The sequence below is a fragment of the Ochotona curzoniae genome, unplaced genomic scaffold, assembly GCF_017591425.1.
Source record: "Ochotona curzoniae isolate NIBS_2020 unplaced genomic scaffold, NIBS_Ocur_1.0 contig_883, whole genome shotgun sequence".
Lineage (NCBI taxonomy): Eukaryota > Metazoa > Chordata > Mammalia > Lagomorpha > Ochotonidae > Ochotona > Ochotona curzoniae.
This window is the reverse complement of record NW_024466599.1, coordinates 64,379,036-64,405,872: the sequence shown is the minus strand read 5'-3', so window position 1 is coordinate 64,405,872 and position 26,837 is coordinate 64,379,036. Positions and strand designations below refer to the sequence as shown.

General features: G+C 40.6%; 1 protein-coding gene across 3 annotated transcripts in view; it reads right to left on the bottom strand.

Moving 5' to 3' along the window:
* PPP1R21 (protein phosphatase 1 regulatory subunit 21) overlaps positions 1-26,837 on the bottom strand; it is a 78,660-nt gene that overhangs the window by 38,738 nt on the left and 13,085 nt on the right. For all 3 annotated transcript variants that reach the window (XM_040993700.1, XM_040993701.1, XM_040993702.1), the window contains exons 3-12: positions 21,887-22,033; positions 18,693-18,794; positions 16,917-17,081; positions 16,693-16,751; positions 15,324-15,418; positions 10,108-10,160; positions 9,469-9,618; positions 6,624-6,725; positions 6,446-6,534; positions 2,684-2,820 (exon numbers count right to left, since the gene is read on the bottom strand). In XM_040993700.1, the coding sequence (XP_040849634.1) occupies positions 2,684-2,820; positions 6,446-6,534; positions 6,624-6,725; positions 9,469-9,618; positions 10,108-10,160; positions 15,324-15,418; positions 16,693-16,751; positions 16,917-17,081; positions 18,693-18,794; positions 21,887-22,033 (1,099 nt within the window). The remainder of the gene's footprint in view (positions 1-2,683; positions 2,821-6,445; positions 6,535-6,623; positions 6,726-9,468; positions 9,619-10,107; positions 10,161-15,323; positions 15,419-16,692; positions 16,752-16,916; positions 17,082-18,692; positions 18,795-21,886; positions 22,034-26,837) is intronic.

Here is a 26,837-nt window from a genome sequence, read left to right as displayed (position 1 = left end):
AGGAAGCCAAAATCACAAACTTAAGCATTTTTTTCTGAGAAGTTGATTGTCCATCGTCTACCTCAATTTTTGGGAAAAAAATAAACACTGCTTATAAAATTAAAAGCCCAGAATTGTGGCTAGCTGGTTAAACCATTACCTCAGACTTGGTATCCTATGTGAGTGTCAGTTGGGAGTCCTACCTGCACCACTCATGATCTAGCTCCCTGCCAATGTGTCCAGGGAAAGCAGTGGAAGATGGCCCAGATACCTGGCTCCTGCCATCCACGTGGAAGACACGTACAGTTTCAGGCTTCTAGTTTCAACCTGGTCCCACTCCAGCCACTGTGGTCATTTGGGGAGTAAATCTGTGGATGAAATGTATCTCTATCTCCCCTTTCTCACTCTTTCTTTTGCTCTCTCTCTGACGCTCTGTAACTCTGCATTCCAAATAAATAAATCTTAAAGATATATATATAAGAAACAATGGCTCTTCAAGACTTTGCTGATACATGTACATTCAATGGTGATAAACATAGGCACATCTGATTGGCTGTATCTCCCATGTCCACATGTAAAGAGCTCTTAATTAACAACAAAAAATTTTTTAAATGAAAAATCCAGTGGACATTTCTCTGAAGATACACAAACAACTGATAAGCACATAAGAAGATATTTAACATCATTAAACATTAGGGAAATGCAAACTGATATCACTTCACTAAAACCAAAAAAATCACAGTGTAATACACATCAGGGGAAGATGTAGAAACTAGAATCCTCATATTCTGGAGGTAGAAATTTTTCATATAGTTAAGAGTATTTTAGAAAACAATCTAGCAGGCCCGGCACCATGGCCTAGCAGCTAATGTCCTCGCCTTGAACGCGCCAGGATCCCATATGGGCGCCAGTTCTAATCCCGGCAGCTCCACTTCCCATCCAGCTCCCTGCTTGTGGCCTGGGAAAGCAGTTGAGGACGGCCCACAACCTTGGGACCCTGCACCGGTGTGAGAGACCCGGAAGAAGTTCCTGGATTCTGGCTTTGGATCGGCATAGCATCGGCCGTTGTCCTCACTTAGGGAGTGAATCATCGGATGGAAGATCTTCCTCTCTGTATATCTGACTTTGTAATAAATAAATCTTAAAAAAAAGTAAGAAAACAATCTAGCAACCCATCAAACAATTATAGAATTATCATACTGCCCAGCAATTCCACTCTTACGGATATACACAAAGGACATAAAAAAATACATGTACACATAAGAATTTAGATGCAAATGTCTATAATATCATTATTCATAATCACTCATTCAACACAGAAATCTACTCCCTGATCAATGGAAAAATAAACTGTAACACATCCACACACTGAAGTATTGTTATTCTATCACACGGAAGAATGAAGGAATATGCTACAACTTAGATGAATCTTGAAAACATTTTGCTTAGAAAGTAATTACAAGAGACGATAACTTAATGTTTCCATCTGTATGAAATATACAGAATAAGCACATCTACTGATGGAAAATGGCTGATTACGACAAGGAGTCACAGACAGAGGATGAACAAGACAGCTAACACTTCCAGGATTTTCTCCTGAGGTGATGAAAATGGTATAACACTGTGCATATCAATAATATACATAACAGTGAATATACTAAAAAAAAAACATAGAATTGTACACTTTGAATGGGTAAGTTGCAGGTATATAAATCATATCACAATTGTAAAAAATTAAACAAAATATCACAGAACCAGGAAATTCATGACTACTTAAAAACATTTAAACAGATCTATTTGGTTATTTGAAAATGCATGTTTCAAATCAGGCCAAAGGGAAATAAACAGCATTTTTACTACTAAAGCTCTCTCATGGTACTTGTTGGGAAGTTGCTACAAATTTTTGAGAGTTTCTTTTCTCTCTTTAAAAAAAGAAGAAGGTGTGGCCAGCACTATGGAATAGTAGGCTAAGCTTCTGTGCATCCCATATGCATAGCAGTTCAAGTCCCATATGCTCCACTTTCAATTCAGCTCCTGGGAAAGCATCAGAAGGTGGTCCATGTAGGAGATCCAGAGGAGGCTCCCTCACTTTCTCTCTCTCTTTCTGTTTCTCTTTCTCCCTACCTCCCCCTCTCTCCATGATTCTCCCTTTCAAATAAAAATAAATTAAAAAAAAAAAAAAAGAGGAAGAGAGGCCAGCACAATAGCCTAGTGGCTGAAGTCCTTGCCTTGCTCATGCCAGGATCCTAGCTAGTTTTAATCCTGGCAGCCCCGGCATCCAGCTCCCTGAATGTGGCCTGGGAAAGTAGTCCAGGACAGCCCAAACCCTTGGGACCCTGCACCTGTGTGGAGACCTGGAAGAAGCTCCTGGCTCCTGAGTTTCGATCAATTCAGCGCCAGCTGTTGCAGCCACTTGAGGAGTAAATCATCGGATGTAAGATCTTCCTCTCTGTCTTTCCTCCTCTCTGTGTATCTGACTTTCCAATAAAAATAAATAAAATCTTTAAAAAAAAAAAGGATGACAGGAAATTCACATTTAATACATATTAGATGATATTTTACCTTCTTAATTTAATAATTACAACATTTAACTCCATTTTACAAATAGGAAAAGAAAAAATACTATATCAAACCATCTCTTTTCCAGCACCTAATACTCCTAAGTCTTTCTTCAAGTCGAATCATGAGCAACGAGCACACTTACTTGGCAGCGCGAGAAGAGCGACGTAAGTCTGCAGCTTCTCAAACACAGCTGTCATCTTTTTCATGTCCTGGGACAGCTCTAGATTCCTGGCTCTTAACGCAGATGTGCACAGCGAAGATTCAGATTCTTCTTCTAAACTAGGAATGGGCAGATTTTTAAATGTTGAGCTAAGTGATTTTTCAATTAGCTATTAGAACTGTCTCAAATGACTACATCCAAGGAGAGACTACAGAAAAATAATTCGATCTTTTTCATATGGTTCCATTTTTTTTTAACACTATGATACACACAACTGCTTGCTGCAAACACCAATGGCATTACAAAGGACTGAATGGAAGAAAAATAAACGCACTGGCCCATTATCATTCCATCCTGAGCAACACAAAATACTACAATATTTACTACTTTGAGCATTAAAGCTTCTTAAAAGTTACAGGAAAGAAATGTTTCAAAAACAAGTTCCTGTAGAGAATTAATTAGGGACCAGCATTGTGATGCACCATCTAAAGTCCCAGCATCTCATCTGGGTGCCAGTTCAAGTGTTGGCTGTTTCTTTTTCCATCTGACTCCCTGCGAAAGCACCTGGGAAAGCAGTGGAAGACAGCCCAAGTACTTGGCTCCAGCCCTGGACACTGTGGCCATTTGCAGAGTAAACTCTAGGATGGAAGAGATCATTCTTTCTTTATCTAACTTCCTATCAAATAAATTGATATTTTTAAAAACACTAAACAAGAGCTGATATTGTTGAAACTGATAGTAGTAGAGATAATCACTATAAAACTTTTTCATTGTAGTTTGAAAAGAAACTTTGGGAAAAAATCTAGAAGCTCAAATTTATAAGTAAATGTTAAATATTCAGAAAACACATTTTAACATTTTTGTCTTAAAATTGTTTTCCAAATTCAAGTAAAACCAGATTTTCAGACAAAACTCGAAAAGTTTACAATTACAATCATATCTATCTCCTTACCACCTCTCTTTTACTACATTTTATAGTTTCATTCAACTCTAAGTCCAATTACCCAAAGCAACTCCTTGTGAATCGAAGGAGTATATAAATGCCCCCAAATTGTGTAAAAAGTACTAAATCCTAGTGAAGGAGAAATGAAAGCACACAGAATGTTTCAGTAATAGGAATTTTAGATCAGACAATAATTTATCTAATGTTTTTAAGAATGCAATCATGGGGCCCCGGCGCAGTGGCGCAGTGGTTAAGGTCCTCACCTTGCACGCCCGGGATCCCATATGGGCGCTGGTTCTATCCCAGCAGCCCCGCTTCCCATCCAGCTCCCTGCCTGTGGCCTGGGAAAGCAGTCGAGGACGGCCCAAAGCTTTGGAACCCTGCACCCACGTGGAAGACCCGGAAGAGGCTCCTGGCTTCGTATGGGCATAGCATTGGCCGTTGCACTCACTTGGGGAGTGAATCATAGGATGGAAGATCTTCCTCTCTGTCTCTCCTCTCTGTATATCCACCTTTCCAATAAAAAATAATAATAAAAAAAAATCTTTTTTAAAAAAAAAGAATGCAATCATGAGGGTGGGCATTATGGAACAGCTGTTTGGAACACCTGCATCTGACACCCAGCTGCACTTCCTAAACCAGCTTCCTGGTAATGTGCACCCTTGGAGGTGGCAGATGATGATCAAGGTCATGGGTTCCTGCCACCCCGGGCAGAGACCTGGACCAAGTTTCCAGTTCCAACTCTTGGGCCAACTTTAGCTGCAGAAAGAAGAGAACCAGTGCATGGGAGCTGTGCTGCCTTTCTCTCTCCCTTTCTCTCTTTCTCTATCTCTTTCTCTCTCTCTGCCTCTCAAATATGTAAATAAATGTAACTTTTTTTTTTTTTAATTGGAAAGGCGGATATACAGAGAGGAGAGACAGAAAGGAAGATCTTCCATCTGATGATTCACTCCCCAAGTGAGCGCAACGGGCCGATGCTATGCCGATCTGAAGCCAGGAGCCTCTTCCGGGTCTCCCACGTGGGTGCAGGGTCCCAAAGCTTTGGGCCATCCTCGACTGCTTTCCCGGGCCACAGGCAGGGAGCTGGATGGGAAGTGGGGCTGCTGGGATAGAACCAGCGCCCATATGGGAACCGGGCGTGCAAGGTGAGGACCTTAACCACTGCGCCACTGCGCCGGGGCCTGTAACTTTTTTTTTAAAGTAAAAAAGTCGTTTTAAACAAAAACCAATTCAGTAGGACATACTCAATTTTAATACTAAGACTTCAGAGTAAATTTGCAAAAAATGGACTAAGGCATACAGAAGCTTTCTTCTCCAAAGGATCATTTATTGTAATATCAGTTGTGAACCATACAAAATTATTACCTTAAAAATTCATCCACTATAGATTTATTGAATTTCAAGTTTGCCTGCAGTTTCCTTGGCCAGCCAAACCAAATGATTTCATGGGTCTTTACAGCCAGACATTAATCACCCCTGTTTATTATACTGAATGGTAATGAACAATATTAACATCTTTACATGTTATAGTTTCAATTAGAAACTAATTCAATTAGAAACTAACCTTAACTAATTATTAAGGTTATAATTCCCGGATTTCTAAAAACATCATATTTACAAGTTACAAATTTTCTCGCTAAAATAATTTGTTAAGTTAGAATAATCATTATTTTTAACATAGTTTACACAATGATTTTAAATAATTTTAAAATTAATATATACATTTATGCATACATAATTTATTTTAGAGCCAGAGAGAAATAGATGAAGAAAGAGAGATCTCCATCTGCTAGTGCACTCCCCACAGGCCCACAGGAGCTAGGCTGGGCCAGGCAGAAGCCAGGAACCAGGAACTCTGTCCAGGTGGCCCACGTGAGTAACAGGAACCTGCATTAGCAGGAAGCTAGGATTGGGAGTAAGAATCAGAGACTGAACCCAAGCACTCTAAGACATAGGTTTCTTAACCAATAAGCTAAATACTCACTCCAGAAATTTTATATTTTTCATAAATTAAAAACCTATTTTAGTTTTATAAGGACTAATGAACTATAATTACTTATTTGTTTTCAAAATCTATAACCAAATAGCATACATATCTTCTACACATTACTTTGTAGTGCACTATAATAAATATGTATTTCTTTTTGTTCTAATTATATTCCTCTGATTTTCTTAAAAGGCTATAGCTTACAAATAAAGCTTAGATAAAATAGATGTTTTAGTAGATTTAGCCCAAAAGCTCCAAAACTTGAAACTAAAATCAAATTTCCAGTTACATGCATAGCCTCCTGTCTTTCCAGAAATATTTTAGATTATTAAAGATCACTCAGTGACATCCTGTAAGAACTAGATCAGTCATGAATGACAAAAAACAATATGCTATTTCAAAGAAACCTACATGTTCAAATGTAAAAATGAACTAATATATCTTTCATTTAGTTGTTTATATCCAGATATAAAAGAAAAACCCAAATGAGATATTTCTTTTGATAACTATGTCATTCACAATTAATGAAAATACCAGCTCATAGCATTCTATGGTTATAATAGTAACCACAGTATAGAACTATTCAAATAAATAAGTAAATGAAGAGTGAACAGACTACACAATTTGGGTTTCTTAAATGTAAGTTTATGTTACTCAGCCATGCTTCTCCATTTCCACAAAAGTCCAAATCAGCTGTGATGCAGGAAGTTCAGCCAGGACACAAAGGGCAGCTTACTATTTCATTAACTACAGAGTAGATGAGGTCACAGCTTTACCCACAATTTCCCAAGCTCTCTTGCCTCCGAGGTAGTACCTTTTCAACTGGTATGGAAGAATCTTTCTAAGAAAACATATGTAGGAAGTTAAGTGCTCTGAGAATGTTTTCAATTTCACAGTTGTCTCCTAGAAAAGAAAAATGATTACAAAATTAAAAATGCTATTGGACAAAAAGGAACTCACACCTCCAGATGTAAAACCAGGAAGACAATTACCAGGACAGTCACGGTATCCTCAGTAATACTCTCAAATAGATGTAGCATTCCTTCTTCAAGGGGGCGGACATAGGACGCATTTTCATGAAGGTACTGGGAGAACTAACAAAGAGGAAAGGAATTGTGAATTAGATCAGTAGAAACCAACAAACACTGACACATTAGTAAATGGATTCACTGAGTTATAAACCTAAACAAATTCTTTCAAAATGTTTTCTGAAAATTTGACATCCCCCTTTGTTACTCCCACACAACATCAAGTCCCCATCCCATTTCAAATCAAGGGAAAAGCAGGAATAACACGACATTTAGGCGTCAGAAGAAATGGGCAAGGACTACTACAATACAACCAGCAGCAGGTCAGCTTTCTTGGTGCCTGCTTCTCCAGAAAGGAGTTAACTAAGCAGGGAGAGGAAGAAACAAAAGGGGGAAAAAAGTTTTTTTCCTGTTCCATGGTTCCCCAAATGGCTACAATGCCAAGGTGGGGTAGAACAATGCCAGGAGCCAGGAGTCAGGAGCTTCATCTGAACCCCTGACATGAATTCAAGAGCACAAGAACTCAGGCCATCCTTGGCTGCATTCCCAGGCGTATGACCAGGGAACCAGATTCGAAGTAGAGCAGCCAGGACTTGAATCAGTGCTCATATGGAATGCTGGTGTCACAGAAGACAACTTTACAAACTACACCACAAGGCCAGTTCCTATCTTCCATTTTTAAAGATTAGGAAACTGAAGCATAGAGAGATTAAATAAATTTCCTAAGGAGATATAGCTAGAAAGTGGCAGAATTAGACTGAGAACCCAAGAAGTCTGACAGAATCCAAGTCTTTGCTACACTAACTGGCACCAATGGACCTACAGGCTTAAACTCTACTCAAGCCCTGTGAATTATTTATGAAAGCATGAAAACAAGAAATAAAAAAGAATCAAGTCAAAAGTTCAAAGCACGCATGATTCATTTCAGGCAGCCATGTTATGGGGCACTAAAGAAGACATATCTATAGCAATAATCCCTCAATTTCCTGCCCAAGGGAGCCACCCTCCAAGAGTCCCTTTGTTTTGGCTTTGTGCACTACTATGTCAACATCGTATCAAGGCTGGTCTATGTGATGAATATGACGGATCTGATAGGACGTGCATCCCCAGACTAATAGCAGGCACTGTGGCTTCCACCTTTTCTCCTGGATCACTCACTTTGGAGGAAGCTGGTAGCCATGTCATGAGAACACTCAAGCAGCCCTATGGAGAGCTGCATGCATAAGAAAGTGAGGACACCAGCCAACAGCCAACACTAACTCATCACACATACAAGGAAACAAATCCCCAATCCAATCTTCATATGAATACAGCCCCCAGCAACACTGTGACTTATATCTTATATCAGAGAGAGTTAGGCAGAAATCCCTCCTGCCCCATTCTGAAACCACAGAAATTGTGACTGCCAATGTTCACTGTTGTGTGTATGTGTGTAAGATTTACTGTTTTTATTTAAAAGGCAGATTCACAGAGAGGAGACAGACAGACAGACAGACACACACACACACACACACACACCTTTCACTCACTAATTCACTCCCTAAATGGCCACAACAGCTGGAACTGAGCTGATCCAAACTCAACAGCCAGAAGCCTCTTTCAGGCCTCCCGCATGCGTGCAGGGGTCCAAGAACCTGGGCTTTCCTACACTACCTTCCCAGGCTGCAAGCAGGGAGTTGGACAACAAGTGAAAGAACTGAGAAAAAAAATGGGTGCCCACAAGGGATGCTGGTACTTGAAGGCAGAGGACTAGACAACTGAGCCATCACCCTGGCCCCAAATGTTCAATATTTTAAGCTATTAAGTGTGGGGGACAATTTATTATACAGCAATATACAACTAATAGACTAACTTTTATTTTATTCTTTCCAGTTAAATAAAAATTGCAAGCTACCTTAAAGTCTTTCAGACTTAGCTGAGGAAAAAAACACAGTAAAATTTAATAATCCTTCCCTCTAAAAGCACATGGGTTGAAGAACGTGATGGTTAAGCCTCCTGTTATTCCTTGTGTAAGCATTACAAGTCCTGAAAATCTCCTCCAGCTCAACTGGATAAGCAGTTTGACTCCCACTCTAAACCCTAGTGGGAAGAACAGACCAACTATATTCCATAGGTCCTTTTTCTTTTAAATAAACCCAATGCTGAAAGTTACACAGTGAGTGCAAACAAGAACAGGGAAAAATGGCACCTTTCATATGTCATCTCTTCACCAAAAGTTAGAGACCTCAAACCTATTTAAAAAAAAAGTCTATGCCTTGGCCTGCACATCTGGGTCTTTTCTTCCCTAATTTATGGCCTTTCTTCTCCTCTTTTAACCTTACTTCTCTTTCCTCCCTTCAAGAGACTTCACATTCCCAGTAAGACAGCTCGCTCACATTTCCTCCCCATCTCCATCCTCCACCCCTCCCCGCAACACCTTCTGCCTTCCTTCCCCAGGATTTTGCTCAGATCTGTCCCTCCCTCTTTACTCTGAAGAAAAAACCTTATCTTACTTCTGTCTGCTTATTCAAACCTTGCCTACTCTTTGAGGTTCATTCATACTCCCAAAGAAACTTTCTCAGACACAGCCACTGACAGCAATCTCCTCCCCCATGATCTCCTACCACTATCCCTTTGAGGTCTGTCAGCTACTCCCTTGTATTTCATTTTAAACTCTTATGTTTGGAATATTTTGTCTTGACGGTAAGGACCATGACTTGATTTTTTCCCATGTAATTGACAGCACTTGCCTGCTTTGCAGAAGTTGTCTGAAAATAAACAACTTCCTAATTTGTTCAGAGCAACAGAATATTTTAGGAGTAAAATTTACCTTTTGATTCAATGGAGATATAGTGTCAATGGCAGAATCAATAGGAAAAATCTGAATCCTCTGTTCTGTATAGGTGTGAAAGTTGAGAAGAGCTGTCACCAGGTCTTGAACAAAAGCCAGGGCCTGCCCGGCAATATCCCGCATCTTTAGCTTTAAAATGAAAAGCACATAGTTCAAGCCAACTGTGAAATTGCTATCTTAAAACAACTTTATTAAATCTGCACTTAAAGACAACACATTAGTCTGCTATGGTTATTCCTTAAACTCATTTACTCTCACTTGAGTTTTAATAGCCTAAGTAAATTTTTTAAAATCACCAGTTTGGGCAGATATACATAATCCATTTAACCTAGATTAATCAAGTGCAAGGTACACAAACCTAGAAGAGAAGCATAGCTGAAAAAAGTACTGCATTTCACACCGAAATTCTAATGTTATGAGTTAATACAGACAGCAGAAATCTGTACTACTTAATGAATTTCAATAATAAGTAAGCTATACAATTTAAAGAAAAGGATGAGAAAGTAAAGTTAAGCACATTATTTAGAACAAAAAGCAAAGGCCCCAACAACTAATTGCTGTTTCTAGGAAAGCCTGACAAACATGACTGACAATAAAAATCCACACTTCATCCTTTACCTGATGTCTCCTGTTGTGGAGTGGAACGTTGAGCGCATTATATTGACTGTACTCTACAAAACAAAAATGTTGGATAATAAAGCTCAAATCTGTACTGACGGAGAAACAAATGCAAAAATAAAAGCTCTGCATCAAAATCAGCTTTATATAAGAATCTGAAATGATCAGAATAACAGAATTTACACAAAAGCGGCAGTTTCTCAGATAAAGCAATATTTCTACCGTTTTAAATTTCAATGTATGAAAACAAACAATTTGTATATTTCCATTTCTAAGAAATCAATTCAAACACTTCCTTAGGATTTCTTATCAAAGATTTCTTAAAAAGACTCATTTCTTGGTATCATCAGCCATTCTCCTTTCCAAAATAATTCCACACAAAACTGCCACATTATCATCCAAGAATGGGTCTGTTTTCCTAACACTACAAAACTGAAAACTATCCTGTCTGCTCTGCTGATGCCAGTAACTATCAATCCTAGCATTCCTGGGACAGTTTCAGTCTCTTTGTTATTGTTCTCACTAACCTAGAGTCTGTCACCAACCTGACAGCTTCCTAACACCTGGCCTCACACTTCTTCAACCTCTTCCTTTTGAAGATCTTTGTCTCTATTCATCTCTTTGTCTCTACTCATCTCTACTCACTACTTTTTATCCTTTTCAACCAGCTCTCTACCTAAGTGTTTAATCAGAATCTCCAGGGCCTGGCACCATGGCCTACCAGCTAAAGTCCTCGCCTTGAACGTGCCAGGATCCCATGTGGGCACTAGTTCTAATCCTGGCGGCCCCGCTTCCCATCCAGCTCCCTGCTAGTGGCTTGGGAAAGCAGTCAAGGACAGCCCAAAGCTTTGGGACCCTGCACCCATGTGGGAGACCCGGAAGAAGTTCCTGGCTCCTGGCTTTGGATCAGCACAGCACCGGTCGTTGCGGTCACTTGGGGAGTGAATCATAGGATGGAAGATCTTCCTCTCTGTCTCTCCTCCTCTGTGTATATCTGCCTTTGTAATAAAAAATAAATACATCTTTAAAAAAAGAATAAAAAGAATGACCTTCAAGCACCAACATCTGAAAGCCTGTGTGCCATCTAACCCATTTCTCTGAACTTGCCCATCACTGGGTCTCCTGTCCCATCAATCCTTTGCCTTTCTCTCTTCAGCCCTCTGAGCATTCCCTGTTTTGCCTCCCAGCCTGATCCATCACTTCAGTAATATGTTTACTAACACCAAATCACGTTAGGACCTACTAAAACACACTCTGCCTAAAATTCACAGGCGCTTCAATTCTCCTCAGCAATCTGTCAAGGCATTGCTGCAACCCTTTCACACTTCCCATGAAATCTACCACAAATCTTTTCCATTTTAAGCACCAAATACCAGTCAGTTCTCTCCTCCCCAGCACCACAGATGGAATAGCCTCCCTCCCACTATGCCATGAAAAATGCAGCCAAAAATTAACAGGCTTCTTGCACTCCTCCACTGCCATCTCAGAGTCCATGGCTCGCATGTCCTTGTCTCGCCAACCTCCTCCTCGGCCCTTAACAACAGTTTCTCTTGACCAGCTCAGGGGAGTCCATCAGTCATCCCTTCCCTCCTTGGTTTGGTCTCACTTCTCTACCAATAAAATACATCTGTTGCAGCTGATTTAAGTCTGTCTGTCCACTAACTTCTTCCCCTTTGCTTGTATCACAATTCCCTGCTCCCACCCCTCACCCACTTGCTATACACACAACTTTTCCTTTGGCTTCACTCATCTATCAGGCTCTCACCCTTCTCTGTTCCTTTCATTCCTACTTCCTCAGCACTCACCTCTAATCCTTGTACTAGCCATCTGTTGTCTACCTCCAACCTGCACAGAAGTGCTTAGCTCAAAGATCACAAGTCTTCTTGAAGTTACCAAATCCAGTCACCATCATCATCATCCTCTCTGATTTTTCCCAGCAGTATGTAAAACAGACCAGCACCATTAAGCCGAAAACACTTCCTCCCCAAGTTTCTTGCCAATACATCCAAGGACACTACACAGGTCTCTCTGAGTTGTGCACCCCTCATTCTCATCTCTCCCAACAAGGAGACTCATCCGTCCAACAAGGTTAACATCAGTTTCTTTCCCAAGGTTGTCCAGAACATTAAACAACCGTGTTAATCTTATCACCCTTCCCATAAGCCTGCTTCTCATCTGCCTCTATTATCTCCGGCACTTGTGCTACCGCCATTCTCATTACTGCCTCCTCCCTTTCCTCTGCCTCTCGGAAAGGACCAAGCTATTCTTTCTCCTTCCTCAAGATCTTCTGCAAATCTCCCTGTACCCCATCACCATGACAACCAGGCTCGAGCCTCTGTAATAGCACACTAAAACTATCATCACAACAGTCTGAGTCTCTTCTCCCATTTCAGAACAGTGTATACCTTGCTGCCAGATTAATCTTGTGAGTACCCAAATCTGACTATGACATTTCCTGTCTCAAAAGCAATAGTCATGTGAATCAAGTCCCAATAAATTGGCTTGGAATTACAGACTCCAGTTCTACCTTCCCCTTCCAACTTCACCCTCAGCGCCCTCCACATACCTCCTTACCTCGCCTCCTGTTACATTTACTATTCTTTAACACCCTGGTTACACTGTGCCACCATACCATACTTCACCTAACTCCTTCGCTAGTATTTCCTAACCTCCTCTCAATAAAACTCGTTTTCCTACCCAGGGTCAGTTCAAAACTCACTTCTTCTAGAAATGGCATTTCCTTCTCAAAACATTTTAAACTTTTCTATATCTGAGTCCTATTAGATTATCAATTCCTTACAAGCAGAAATTTTCGTTATGAAGTTTAACATTGCCTGTGCCACCTATCCTTGCAGGCACCAGCATTATACTGTAGCAAGTAAAGCCACCTCCTATAATGCTGGTATAATATGTAGGCAGCAGTTCAAGTCTCATCTGTTCCATTTTCAACCCAGTCGCTGCTAATCACCTGCAAAAAGCAGTGGAAAATGGCCCCAGTGCTTGAGCCCCTGCACCCATGTAGGACACCTGAAAGAAACTCCTGGCTCCCAGCTTCAACCTGGCCTAACCTAAGCCCACGTGGCCATTTGGAGAGTGAACCAGTGAATGGAAGATATTTCTGTCTCCCTCTTTCCTCTCTGTAAGTCTTTCAAAGATACAGATAAATCTTTTAAAATAAATAAATACATGACTGGTACTAAAAGCATAATACCCCACATGTGGTGTAATGATAATCTGAAACCAGTGGACAAAAGGATAAATCCAATATAGAGAACTTGGTATTACAAGCTGAAGATTAATTCATGCAAAGAAAAATAAAAAGCCAAGGTTTCAAATCCAGCAGATCAACATACACCAGTGACATTTACATTAATATAGAAGCTAGATGTTATGCTGTTAAAAGGGGGCAATTTAGGTTTTTAATATAATAATGACATATTCTGATTTAGTGTTCTATCAAACTGCTTTTTTGGGCCCGGCACAATAGCATAGTGGTTAAAGTCCTCGCCTTGCATGCGCTGGGATCCCATATGGTTGCCAGTTCTAATCCCGGCAGCCCTGCTTCCCATCCAGCTCCCTGCTTGTGGCCTAGGAAAGCAATCGAGGATAGCCCAAAGCTTTGGGACACTGCACCCATGTGGGAGACCTCGAAGAGCTACTGGCTCCTGGCTTTGGATCAGCATAGCATTGGCCGTTGCAGCCGTTGCGGCCGCTTGGGTAGTGAATCATCGGACGGAAGATCTTCCTCTCTGTCTCTCCTCCTCTCTGTAGATCTGCCTTTCCAATCAAAATAAGTAAGTTTAAAATAAAAACTGCTTTTTTTTCTAGTTTATTCTCATTCATTCTCTCTCTCTCTCCATCTCAGATCTTCCCTAACAAAAACCTAGAAACAAAAACATTTAATTTCAGGAGAATGTTGTAGAAAAGTAGCTTAAGCTGCCACCAGCAATTATCAGAGCACCAGTTCAGCTCCTAGTTGATCCACTTTCAATCCAGCTCCCTTCTAATCTGTCTAGAATATTGGTACTTGGTCCCTTACCACCTACGTGGAATTCCAGGCTCCTGGCTTCAACCTGGTCCAGCAACAGCCATTTGCAGCCATACAGGAATTAATCAATGGACAGAACATTTCTCCTTGTCTGTCTCTGTCTCTCTCCCTCCATCCTTCTGTCACTATTTTTCAAATAAAAATCTTCTAAAAAAAAGCTAATTATAATCATAATAACAAAAAAAGGAATTCTGTACTCATTTAAATATAAGTTCTAAAATCTAAGTGTTGCCAGCCGCATCTGTATGTACTGGCCACATGCCGTACCCAAAATGGCGCCGGCCAGAAAAGCCACACCTTGGTTCCTGGTGACGTAGCTTTCGCGGTACTGCGCAGGCGCCTAGCGCATGCGCAGTGAGCTGAGGCGTGGCCGGCACATGAACACTGGGACTGACGAATCCAGTCGCCCAGGACCCTGCGTAATCATGACGCCGACCTATCATCGGCGGAGGCGGGGCCAGTCAGCACATAAGAGCAGACAGCCTGCCGGGGTCGGGGCCTTTCCCTCCTCATCTTGGTGCGCGCAATAAAGATTACCACAGAAGACTTCACTCGCTTCTGCGTCTTATTGCGGGGCGATAAGACACGTGGGCGCGACATCTAAGTATGTCCTTTGCTTTCAAAGAAGTACCTTCTTAAATTCATTATTAATGATAACAAATTTGGCACATATTACACACTTTAATGATTTCTATTCTTTTTGGGGAAAAAAAAAGATTTTGCTACTTTTAGGAGCAGAGATTACTAGACCACTGCCAAGATGAACAGGAAACAGGGCCACTAGAGTAACTTCCTAACTGCCATGGGGATTGAGCAAGAGCCAGGAAGACCACCTCTGACAGTTACCCTCCACAATGACCAACAACTTATCTTGTATCAGTATTCAACTACTTTGAGTATAGGTTGTTCTTTAACTTGGGATAAGATGATGGTTTGCAATAAAAAAAAAAAAATAATGGATTTGTGGTTCTTCAAAGAAGTATGGAATTGTAGCAGCTCACATAGCAATTTTAAGTTTCCCTATCAAACAGAAAAGTTTTTCAAAAGCAATCAAACAACAAAAAGAACCCAACCCTCCTTCTCATCCCTAACAGATGAGAAGTTATTTTAACCAGTTGGCCATCCCAGAGAGGTTCAAAGTCGCAAATAATAGAAACATAATACCTACTTGTATCATTAAAAGGTACTTTTTCATTGATGATTGACAAGGATTCCTCTAATCTACCTGACAAATCTTCATGAAGATTCTTTAATTGTAATTGACTGAAAGAAAAAAAATACAAACTACATTATTATCACCCAGACACTGACTATTCGGTTGATTGCTAATTCACCAGTTGGTACCAGGCTTTCAGAAAATTGTGATAATCTTGGTGGAGAGTTGTTAAAGGACAGAGATAAGAAAACACAGGGTCTCAATTCGAAAGCCCCTGAGACTCCTGCAAAATAACATATAGATCTGGAAGAATTTAGCACAGCCTCAGTGTTATATACATACATATGCACAAAGTCAGAATGAACTCAAAGCCACTCCAAAATTATAAATTTTCACTTTCTGGAATATAAATACTCAAGAAACACTGTAAAATCATCTTAGAGGATCATAATCAGAGTTTTTTTCCCCCCTGGGAACCCAAAAGCTAGTAATTTTTGGTTCTGATTCAACTATACACATAAATAACGCTGAAACTACATAATTCTATTGGTACTATTAAACTGAAATAAGAAATTTGTGTGAATGATCTATTTAAAGTGTAAAATATTATTTTATTCACCAAATAAACTATTATAACATATTTACCCCACACTGACAAGTTCAAGATTTAGAAATCTCAGGGGCAGCGTTGTGGTGTGGTAGGATTAGCCACCCTTTGCAATACCAATACCCAATACAGGTGTCAACTCAAGTCCTGGCTGTCCTACTTTCAATCCAAATCCCTGAAAATGCATCTGGGAAAGCAAAGAAAGGGCCCATGCTAAGGTGGGAGATATGGAGGAAGCTCTAGGCACTTGGCTCTGGCCTGGCCCAGTTCCAGCCACTGGCTCTCTGGCTCTCTCAGCAGATGAAAGCTTGCTTGCTTCCTTCGTCTTTCTCTCTCTCTCTCTCAGTAGTCACAAGCTCACTCTCTCTTCACAACTCTGCCTTTCTAAATAAGTAAATACTAAAATTGAAAAAAAAAATTAAGAAATAGCCAAAGAAAATCATATAATCTCTCAATCAGAATGTGTTTTGGCAAGGTTGACACAATGATTATTACTAAGTTTTCCTGACTGGGTCTATGACAGGACCATCACTATAAGGCAGTATGAAACAGGGCATTGGCCCCAGAACATTATCTGCCATAGCCCAAAAAATCTGCAGGCTGAAAAACCAATGCCTAAGATGTCAGGGCAAGACATGGATCCCAGAAGCGGAAAGGACCCTGGAGAGTTCTTGCTTGGGTTCGAAGATAGTTCAGACAGAAGTACGTTAAAACCCAAAGTCAGGTCTTACGGTTCCTCCAGCAGGGCCCCCTGGGATTCATGCTTCCACATACCATTCTTCTGTTCGAAGTCGACACTCCTTGGCCTCCTTTTCTAGAGTCTGAGATTTTACCTGAATTTGAGAAAGCAAAGCATATGGCTCAGGCTACAGATGGGAGCTCACTTAGGAGACACTGCAGGCCACACATGTGCCTGGAATGATTGTGTTGTATAAACCACACAGGAGATTTAGAAAATCTTTAGTTACTTTCCAGCATGCTCTCGCGGTGGTGCTTACCTCGAGTTTAGCTTTATCATTCTGCAGTTTCTCAATGGTTTCCATGTACTTCCGAGTCAGGCCATCAACCACAGCTTGATGCTGGGCTGCCTCTGTCTCCAGAGTGGCCAGCCGACTCCTCAGCTCAGCTTCCACGTGCTTGTGCTGCTCATCTGCTTCAAAAAACTGAAAAGAAAAGGCCATTTTCTCTTCTCTCAATGTCTTAATATATTGAAAGGAGAAAGCAGCAGCAGACTTCTCACTGTGTTAAGCCCACATAGGCCTTATCTCACTTGATCCCCACAGTATGGTAGAGCTGGGACTATTGTTCTCTCTCTTTCACAGAAGTGGAAACTGAAGCTTAAAGGGGTTATGTAACTTTTCTAATTTCTCACAGCTAAAATATAGCAGAAAGGAGACTTAACACAGGAAGCATATCCCAAAGGGTATGCTTCCTTCCTCTCACTCTCCTGAATTACAAATTTCAACAGTTGCTGGCATACAAAACATTCAACTGGTCAGAGTATTGCTTTTCTATTTGGCTAACTTCTACAATTTGAAAAAAATTAAAATTACTACTCTTTCCTGAATGGCAAATCCAATAATAAGAATTTTCAGACTGAGACAAAATACCAAAGTCAAAAGTTTATTCTTTTAATGCTTGCAAAGCCTAAGAATTAGTATTTATCATTTTCTACCACTTGACAATTAAAAAAATTAAAAAGGTAGATAGACTTCACTATGACATGACTCTTGCTCAAATTTGGGGGACAGGCCAAAAAAGGCAAACATTCATTCTCTTCCTAAATATCTGCAGGGCCCAGGAAGCTGGGTTTGAAAGGCCTAAAAGAGGGAGCCAGGAACCCAGTTACTTCAGTCACCACCGCTGTGGTCCAGAGTCCATATTAAAAGGAAATTATAGTCAAGAGCCAGGACTAGGACTCAAACCTAAGTAACTCCAATATAGACATGGACATCTTAACTGGTACACTAAGCACTGGGCGAAGTGCCTGCCCCTCTGATTTTTCAGCACTCCATAAATATCTGAATGCCTGCCTTGGGCAAGTCTCTGCACTGAGGCTGGGCACTCACAAAACCCACTGGGCCCAGGTCTTCAGAGGCCTCACATTCAAACAAGGGTATACACAGAAACCAACTAAACAACAAGTTGAAAAACAAACTACTTATTAACAGGTCTCTAACCAGATGATCTACTCAATCATTTCCCGTATAAAATAGTGCCCAGTATATTTTTGTATTATTATAAAACTATGCTACTACACTGAGTAAATAATATACGGTTATTTCAAAGAACATATTAACATATGTGTGAAGTTTAAGAAATGAAAAACAACAAATTTCATATTTAAAAGACCAGAGGAGACATTAGGATACCCAAACAAACAGACACAGTGTTGTGGTGCAGGGTCCTAGCTGCTCCACTTCACAACCAGCTCCTGTTAACATGCCTGGGAGAGCAGCAGAGAATGGCCCAAGTGCTTGGGCCCCCACCACCCACGGGACATGGGGCACCCAGAAGGAGTTCCAGGTTCCTGGTTTCAACCTGCAGCAGCTCCAGTCATTATGGCCATTTGGGGAGTGAACCAAAAAAGTCAAAGATTAATCTCTTTCCTTCCCTCCCTCTGTTATTCTGCCTTTCAAATACATAAATCTTCAATTCAAAATTACCTGCAAATACAGAAAACATTCTTATCTGCATTGGTTTGTTCCACATTGTAAATCACACAAGCCAAGCCACTTTTTACTTCATATGGAAGAACAAAACATTGTCCTCACTTGTATATGCAATCGTTCATTCTCTTCTATCTTCTTTTGCAGATCTTCATCAAAGACACTCTTCTGCTCTTGACTCAACTGAGAAGAAGATTCTCCACTTTTCTGGTGGAAAGAATAAGTTATGTCCACATAACTTTCATCCTTTAGAGAAAATGCTAAGGTACAGAGATTCTCTATCACCTTAGTAGCTCGTTTCTTCTATGTGTTCACCATTCTCAAACAATCCTGCAAAAGGTATACAGTCCATCATTTAACTTTTCCTATGTGTTAAGAGTTGGAACTACAAATATTGAAATTGGCAGGAAAATTTGAGAGACAGGAATTAAAGAGAGGAAGCTCAGATGCTTTTCCAGATGAATTCAGGAGTATTTCTGTTGGGGACAGATCCAGAGAGTCAGTAATATAACCAATGTCACTGCAATGCAAGTGCTCCATATTAAACATGAGAATTTTAGGAATTCCATGAGCACAAGTTACTAACCTCGTTTAAGAAACTGCAATAAGTTATGTAACAGAACTCAAACATATACATTTATATAGTTCATATAAATCTCTAAATTTGGAATTGATTTTTAATACTTTAAAAACGTTAGTATAAACAAAAAAGCTCAAAGATTATGAACAACCTCTTCCTCTTTTGCTAATATCAACTTTTTCTACACATAAGAGCAGCACTAGTTAAAAGATCTAACAATGAGCACTTGTTTTCATGTCATCCATAGATGTGAGATAACTGAAGGGGCAGTCCAACAATGCAAACTGTGTCAGACATCAGTCACTATCTTTCTCTGATTTTTTTGTCACCTATTGATCCAAAGTAAATCAGTGATTAACAAATCCTTTGAAAATGGAGCAGCTATAAAAAGTATTAAACAGGGCCCGGTGTGGTAGCCTAGCAGCTAAAAGTCCTCACCTTACATACACCAGGATCCCATATAGGCACCAGTTCTAATACCAGAGGCCCTGCTTCCTATCTAGCTCCCTGCTTGTGGCCTAGGAAAGCAGTTGAGGACAACCCAAAGCCTTGGGACCCTGCACCCGAGCAGGAGACCCAGAAGAGGCTCCTGGCTCCTGGCTTCAGATTGGCTCAGCTCTGGCCACTGCAATCATTTGGGGAGTGAATCATTGGATGGAAAATCTTCCTCTGTCTCTCCTCCTCTCTATATATCTGACTTTCCAATAAAAATAAAATAAATCTCTTTTGAAAAACTATTAAATATCCATTATGTTTTGGAACACAAGATATGCATAAAGAACACGGATGAATAACCTATCCGGCAGCTTTGGAAAACAATTAAAATGAAGTCATAAGCATTACGCCTAAGCCTCTACTGAACAGTTCGAGGAGGAGAACATGTTTGAAAATGAGATGCCTGCTCCTTCCCAAAGACCTTTTAGAATTTCCAGGACCGCATATTTTGACAATGTTTCCTAAGTAATTCTGACCCGAGGACACACCTGTGACAGGCTCCCTTTTCCTCCCTTTTCTGGAACACTGCTAGTGCCTCCTTCCCTGGGGAAATGCACAGGAGATGGTACCAGCAATCAGAGTGACTGTCACTTTGTGGCAAATCTGATCCCAGCTTGTAAAATAAATCTCACATCCTCATTTTTCTGATGAAGAAACAGACTGTAAGGTTAAAACATTTCCTACAGTCACAGATTTATAAATGGCAGGCAAAGAATTCAAGCCTGGGCTGAACTACAAATCCAGTGCTCTCCCCTCAGCATTAAACTTATTCAGTCACTGTGTGCCTTCTTTCCTTCTGGTGAACCTATTGCCATTGCTTCAATCCTCACATCTGAACACACAAACGCAAGACTAAAAGATCTACCACCTCAATCATAAGCCCTACACACACACACACACAAAATGAGGAAGGATGCAACTCCTTAATCACAGTTTAAAAACAAAAGTAGTTGGCCTGGTGCTAGGAACTCCATCTGGATCTCCCAGGTTGGTGCAGGAGTCCAAGTATTTGAACCATTTTCTGCTGCTTTCTCAGGCACATTAGCAGGGAGCTGGGTCAGAAGTGCTGCCGCTAGGCCCGGAATGTAGCATAGTAGCTAAATTCTCACCATGCATCTGCCAGGATTCCATATGGGCACAGGTTCATATCCCAGCTGCTCCACTCCCTGCATATGTCCTGGGAAACAGTAGGGGATGGCACAGAGCCTGGGGCCCCTGCACCTGCGCTGGAGACCCAGAAGAAACTTCTGGCCTCGGATCAACTCTTGGGGAGTGAGTCAGCAGACAGAAGATCTTGCTATCATCTATCCTTTTCTCTATAAATCTGCTTTCCAATAAAAATAAATAAATCTTAAAAAAAAAAAAAGGAAGTGAGAACCCTGCCTCATCAAATAAAACATTAGGAAAAACATTTATTTTTAAGCCCCAGGACAACTGCCCTTATAACCATAAGAACAAAATGAAAAAATACATCTGCAGTAAACATGAAAATCAAAACTGAAATCTTTAAGTATTTTAATGATTACAGTTACACTTGAACAATCTCTCTCTCACTTTATCTGTCCTATTTTGGGTTACTAAAGTCCAAGTATAATTAAGAGATGTCAATATTTTGACCTATTTGAGCTATTCTATCAACTACTCTCAGCCACTGAATCAACAATATATTATGTTTGCTCCTAATGAATTATTTAAAACAGATTTTCTGGGCCCAGCACAGTGACCTAATGGTTAAAGCCCTCGCCTTGAATGCTCTGAGATCCCATATGGGCGCCGGTTCTAATCCTGGTAGCTGTGCTCTCCATCCAGCTCTCTGCTTGTGGCCTGGGAAAGCAGTCGAGGACGGCCCCCAAAACCTTGGGACCCTACAACCACATGGGAGACCCAGAAGAGGCTCCTGGCTCATGGCTCATGGCTTCGGATCAGCTCAGCTCCAGCCATTGCACTCACTTGGGGAGTGAATCATAAGATGGAAGATCTTCCTGTCTCTCCTCCTCTCTATATATATCAATAAAAATAAATAAATCTTTAAAAAAAATAAACACCAGATTTTCTGATGAAAATGATCCTAATACTTAGCATGAATTGTTAGTAAAAGACGTCCAACATGTAATAATGGAACATTAGAGAATCCAGCAGTAGGGTCTTCTGTTCAAACCAGGATGACCTGTACATGTGTGCTCCTCACAACACAGTCACATTAAGTTGCTTTTATTTGACCTACCTTGTTTTTCTTGCCTCGAGGTTCACTTACAGCTAATTCATCTTGAAGTAGTTCTACCCTCTTGGCAAGCTGCAGATTCCGAAATGTCAAACTGTCCATTTCTTGCTGTAGCTTTCTCAATGACTGATCTTTCATTTTCAGTTGTTCCTGTAGCAAAAAGAACACAGACCATTCTTCAGAGTTTAGCCTTAAGTTTAGAAACAATAAAAGAAACTATTGTTTCTATTTCATCAAAATATAACCAAAAGCTCTTGTTTCAGTGAATTTGAGCTGCATATTATTTCAGTGTTTACAATGTCTTTAGCTATTTTGTGACAGAAATCACCTTTTTGGTAAAACCAAGTAAATTTATAAATAAAATAAAAAGAAAAAATATCCTGAAGTTGTAGATCATTATCAACTTAAAACATGTACAAGGATATGTTGTTAAATCTAAGACAGTAAACAGACACAAAGCCTGAGGCTACAAATTCATATTCTTGAAGTTTTCAGAATTTCTGATTCATTGATAATACTCCTCAGTGGGCAGGACTCAGAGGAAAAATATTTGTATTTCTTTTTCCTACAAATGCTTTCTGAATTTTAAATCAACCAAAATGAAGTTTTTTTTCAATGTATTTGGTTTTTCTTTACGTCTTCTAACTTGCCAAAGATAAAAGTCACCATTATCATAATGCAAAAATACTTTCACATTATTTTACATAAATTCACTTCTCTTCATGTTTTATTATTTATTTTCATTTTATTCAAAAGTCAGAGACACAGATAGAGATCTTCCCTTCACTAGTTCACTCCCCAAACGCTCAATACAGGCAGAGCTGGGCCAGCTGGAAGCCAGGGGAGCAGACCTCCATCTGAGTTTCCCATAGGGTGCCCAAAACTCTTGAGGCTTTACCTGCTGCCTCCTGGGGTGGATTAGAAGCAGGAGTGGATTAGAAGTGGAAAAGCCAGAATCCAAACTACCAAATTCTATACACAATGAAGACACATCTCACTCACTGTTCCATATACGTAACGTATATTCACTTAAAAGTTAAATGAAAATTGGAGCTTGCAGCAGGCTAATCCCCTGCGTGCAGTGCCAACATCCTTTATGGGTGCTGGTTTCAGGCCTGGCTGTTCCACTTTCTGAGCCAGTCTCCTGCTTCAGGCCAAGGAAAGCAACAGAGGATGGCTCAAGACTGAAGGCCCATGTACCACATGAAAAACTCTGAAGAAGCTTCTGGCTCCTGGCTTCAGATCAAGTCTGGCCATTGCAGCCATCTGGAGAGTGAACCAACAGACTAAAGATCTGTGTCTCTTCCTCTCTCTTTCTATAACTCTGACTTCCAAGTTAAACAAATAAAATGAAAATAATAAAAAGGTCTCCTAATAAACTAAAAATTTGGGAATAGTTAAAAAAAAAGTTGGAGGGAAACAAAAACAAAATCTAGAAGCTGTTAAAGACACTTCTTCTGCTGTTCATTCTATACTTGTAAGAAACCTAAACTACAGAGAAATGGTCTATACTTATGACATTTTCAAGTTTGTACTCATTGATTACCAAAAACAAAAAGCCACATGCTATCTTTTAAGAAGTGCACTTTTGGGCCCCGGCGCGGTGGCGCAGTGGTTAAGGTCCTCGGCTTGCACACACCGGGATCCCATATGGGTGCCAGTTCTAATCCCGGCAGCCCCGCTTCCCTTCCAGCTCCCTGCCTGTGGCCTGGGAAAGCAGTTGAGGACGGCTCAAAGCTTTGGGACCCTGCACCTGCGTGAAAGACCTGGAAGAGGCTCCTGGCTTCGTATGGGCATAGCATTGGCCATTGCGCTCACTTGGGGAGTGAAATCATTGGATGGAAAATCTTCCTCTCTGTTTCTCCTCTCTGTATATCCGCCTTTCCAATAAAAATAAAAATAAATCTTTAAAAAAAAAAGAAGTTCACTTTTATTACTTTCATTAAAATAATTATAAACCGGGCCCCAGCGCAGTGGTGCAAGTGGTTAAGGTCCTCACCTTGCACGCCCGGGATCCCATATGGACGCCGGTTCTATCCCAGCAGCCCCGCTTCCCATCCAGCTCCCTGCCTGTGGCCTGGGAAGGCAGTCGAGGACGGCCCAAAGCTTTGGGACCCTGCACCCACGTGGGAGACCCAGAAGAGGCTCCTGGCTTCGGATCGGCATAGTATCGGCCGTTGCGCTCACTTGGGGAGTGAATCATCGGACAGAAGATCTTCCTCTGTCTCTCCTCTCTGTAAATCTGCCTTTCCAATAAAAAAATAATAAAAATAAATCTTTAAAAAATAATAATTATAAACTTAAGAAGAGATCAGGTTTTAGAGAATAGATCATTTAGCTATACTGAAACAGCAACATAAAAACTTCAGGCTGGGCCCGGCGCGGTGGCACAGTGGTTAAGATCCTCGCCTTGCACGCCCGGGATCCCATATGGGCGCCGGTTCTATCCCGGCAGCCCCTCTTCCCATCCAGCTCCCTGCTTATGGCCTGGGAAAGCATCGACCGTTGCACTCACTTGGGGAGTGAATCATCGGAGGGAAGATCTTCCTCTCTGTCTCTTTTCTCTGTATATCCGCCTTTCCAATAAAAATAAAATAAATCTTAAAAAAAGAAAACTTCAGGCTAGTGTCAGTATCTATTGACATTATTTGTATATTGAGAGCAGTACTACAGGGATGTTACAATATGCTCCCATTAAATATGAAAGCAACTTTCTACTGTTTGCTAATTAGGTCTTTCGCTTTTATTTCAAGTTCAAAGGTAAACTTAGACCCAGTCCATGTTCAAATCATCACATGTCAAATCAATAGTACTCATTGAAGAAACAAATCCAATAAAATCAAATGCTTACTGTGCTAGAGGACCTCAAATCAATCACACCTAGCAAAACAAGCACATTGCTGTACTGTAATTACAAAGACCACTGGAACAAATAGAAAAGTGAAAAATTTCTTTTCTATAATTACTTATCACTAGCTAATTAATGCTTCAGCCCTTAAGCAATGATTATTTTCTAAAGACATCTATTGCAACCTCTCTAAACCCTGGTTTCTGCAACAGAGATGAAAATATTATTGTTGAAGACACTAAAATGAGATAACAGATACAATGCACTTAGCATAAGGCCTATTGGAATGCAGTGAGTGCTCAATAAAACCAGCTACCACAATCACCACTGCCATTACTGTTATCACAGTGCTAGTACCCCAGTCATGAAGTTTATCCAATCAACCAAGAGCAGGGGAATGTCAGAACCCAGAGCCAGAGTCAGTGTAGGCATGCTGCCAACATCTCAATGCCTAACTTCAACGCCTGATGCTACTTCCTGCTAACGCACATCCTCAGAGCTAGCAGCCATGGCTCAAGCTAACTAGGATCCTGCCACCCAGCCACATAGGAGACCAGACTGATTTTCCAGCTCCCAACTTCAGTTTAGCACAGCTCTGGACATTGAGGGCCACCAATAAGAGTTTTCTCTCTGAGTCTCAAATAAATAGATGAAAATTAAAAAAAAAAAAAATAGCAGGCTACTACGACAAGATAGGAAACACTTTTTCCAGTATTGAGACATATTTTTCCCAGTAATAGGCTTTAAACATTAGCAGCGATAATGATCATTTCTTCACTGACTTCAATAAAAGAACAACTTAATAGTAAATTCTAACTATACTCTTGGCTGGGGTGCAGAGAGCTTTGCAAGTGTGGATGAGGCAATGAAGAACATCTTAGCCCTGAGAAGGTAAGAGCCACTGAAGAAGCTGCTCTCACAGACTTCTCTAGGATAATGTCCAACACTGGCTAAGTGAACAGACGTATTTCTGGATCTTAATCATTTGTACGAACCCACCTAGAACATCTCATTAATTGGGGGTTGTTCTAGAAGGAGATTAGGGCAAAAGGAATCTTAATCCTAATTAGGAATCCTAATCCTAATTCCAATTCTGTTAGAACAGAGAAGAGGAAGCAAGTGAGAGAGAAAGAGTGCAGCAGGCAGTATACTGACTCGATACTTGGCCTGCAGGGAATCCATATCCTAGAATTTATTCATTTAAAAATACCACTAAGCAATGTTTATTACATGCCTATTAGAATGATAAGGAAATAAATTCCTTTATTTTCTATTCAATTTCTTTCCTAAGTTACAAAAGGTGCTGATGTTATCACTGAAAAGTGTCCTGACTGAGGCCCAGCATGATGGCTCAGTGGCTAAATCCTCGCCTTGCACATGTCAGGATCCTATATCGGTGTCAGTTTGTGTCCTGGCTGCTCCACTTCCCATCCAGCGCTCTGCTTATGGCCTGGAAAAGCAGCAGAGGACAATCCAATGCCTTGGGACCCTGCACCCATGTGGGAGACCCAGCAGAAGCACTCAGCTCCTGGCTCCTGCCTTCAGATAGGCTCAGGTCTAGCCATGCAGCCATTTGGGGAATGAACCAGAGGATGGAAGACCTTCCTCTCTGTAAATATGCCTTTCCAATAAAAAATAAATAAATCTTTAAAAAAAAAAAGTGTCCTGATTAACACGTTACTATGAAATAGCCCATCTAAAGGTAAGACTAATGTACTAAATGATTCACACATTTAAACTGATTTATGAGAAATGCTGAGGATACAATATGATTTATATCAGATTCCTGATAGTATTGTCCAGTGATGGTGACAGATACAAAGCCCAATTAATCCGAACGAGTGCAACTAAATAAAGCATACATATGGAGAAATGTATTAAAGCCAAATAATACTGCTCTGTAATTTTTAGTTAAGGGAAAAAAACACCACATCCATACCTAAGGAACTGGGAAAGTTTAAAAAAAAAAAAAACCATCATCCCCAACCCTAGTGAATCAGTATCAGAGTTGGGACTTTAACCCAGAAAAACAGCTGAATTCCCTTGGAACTTTGAGCACCATCAAATGCTAAGTAGCAGTTCTCACAACACAAAGATCCCACTGCA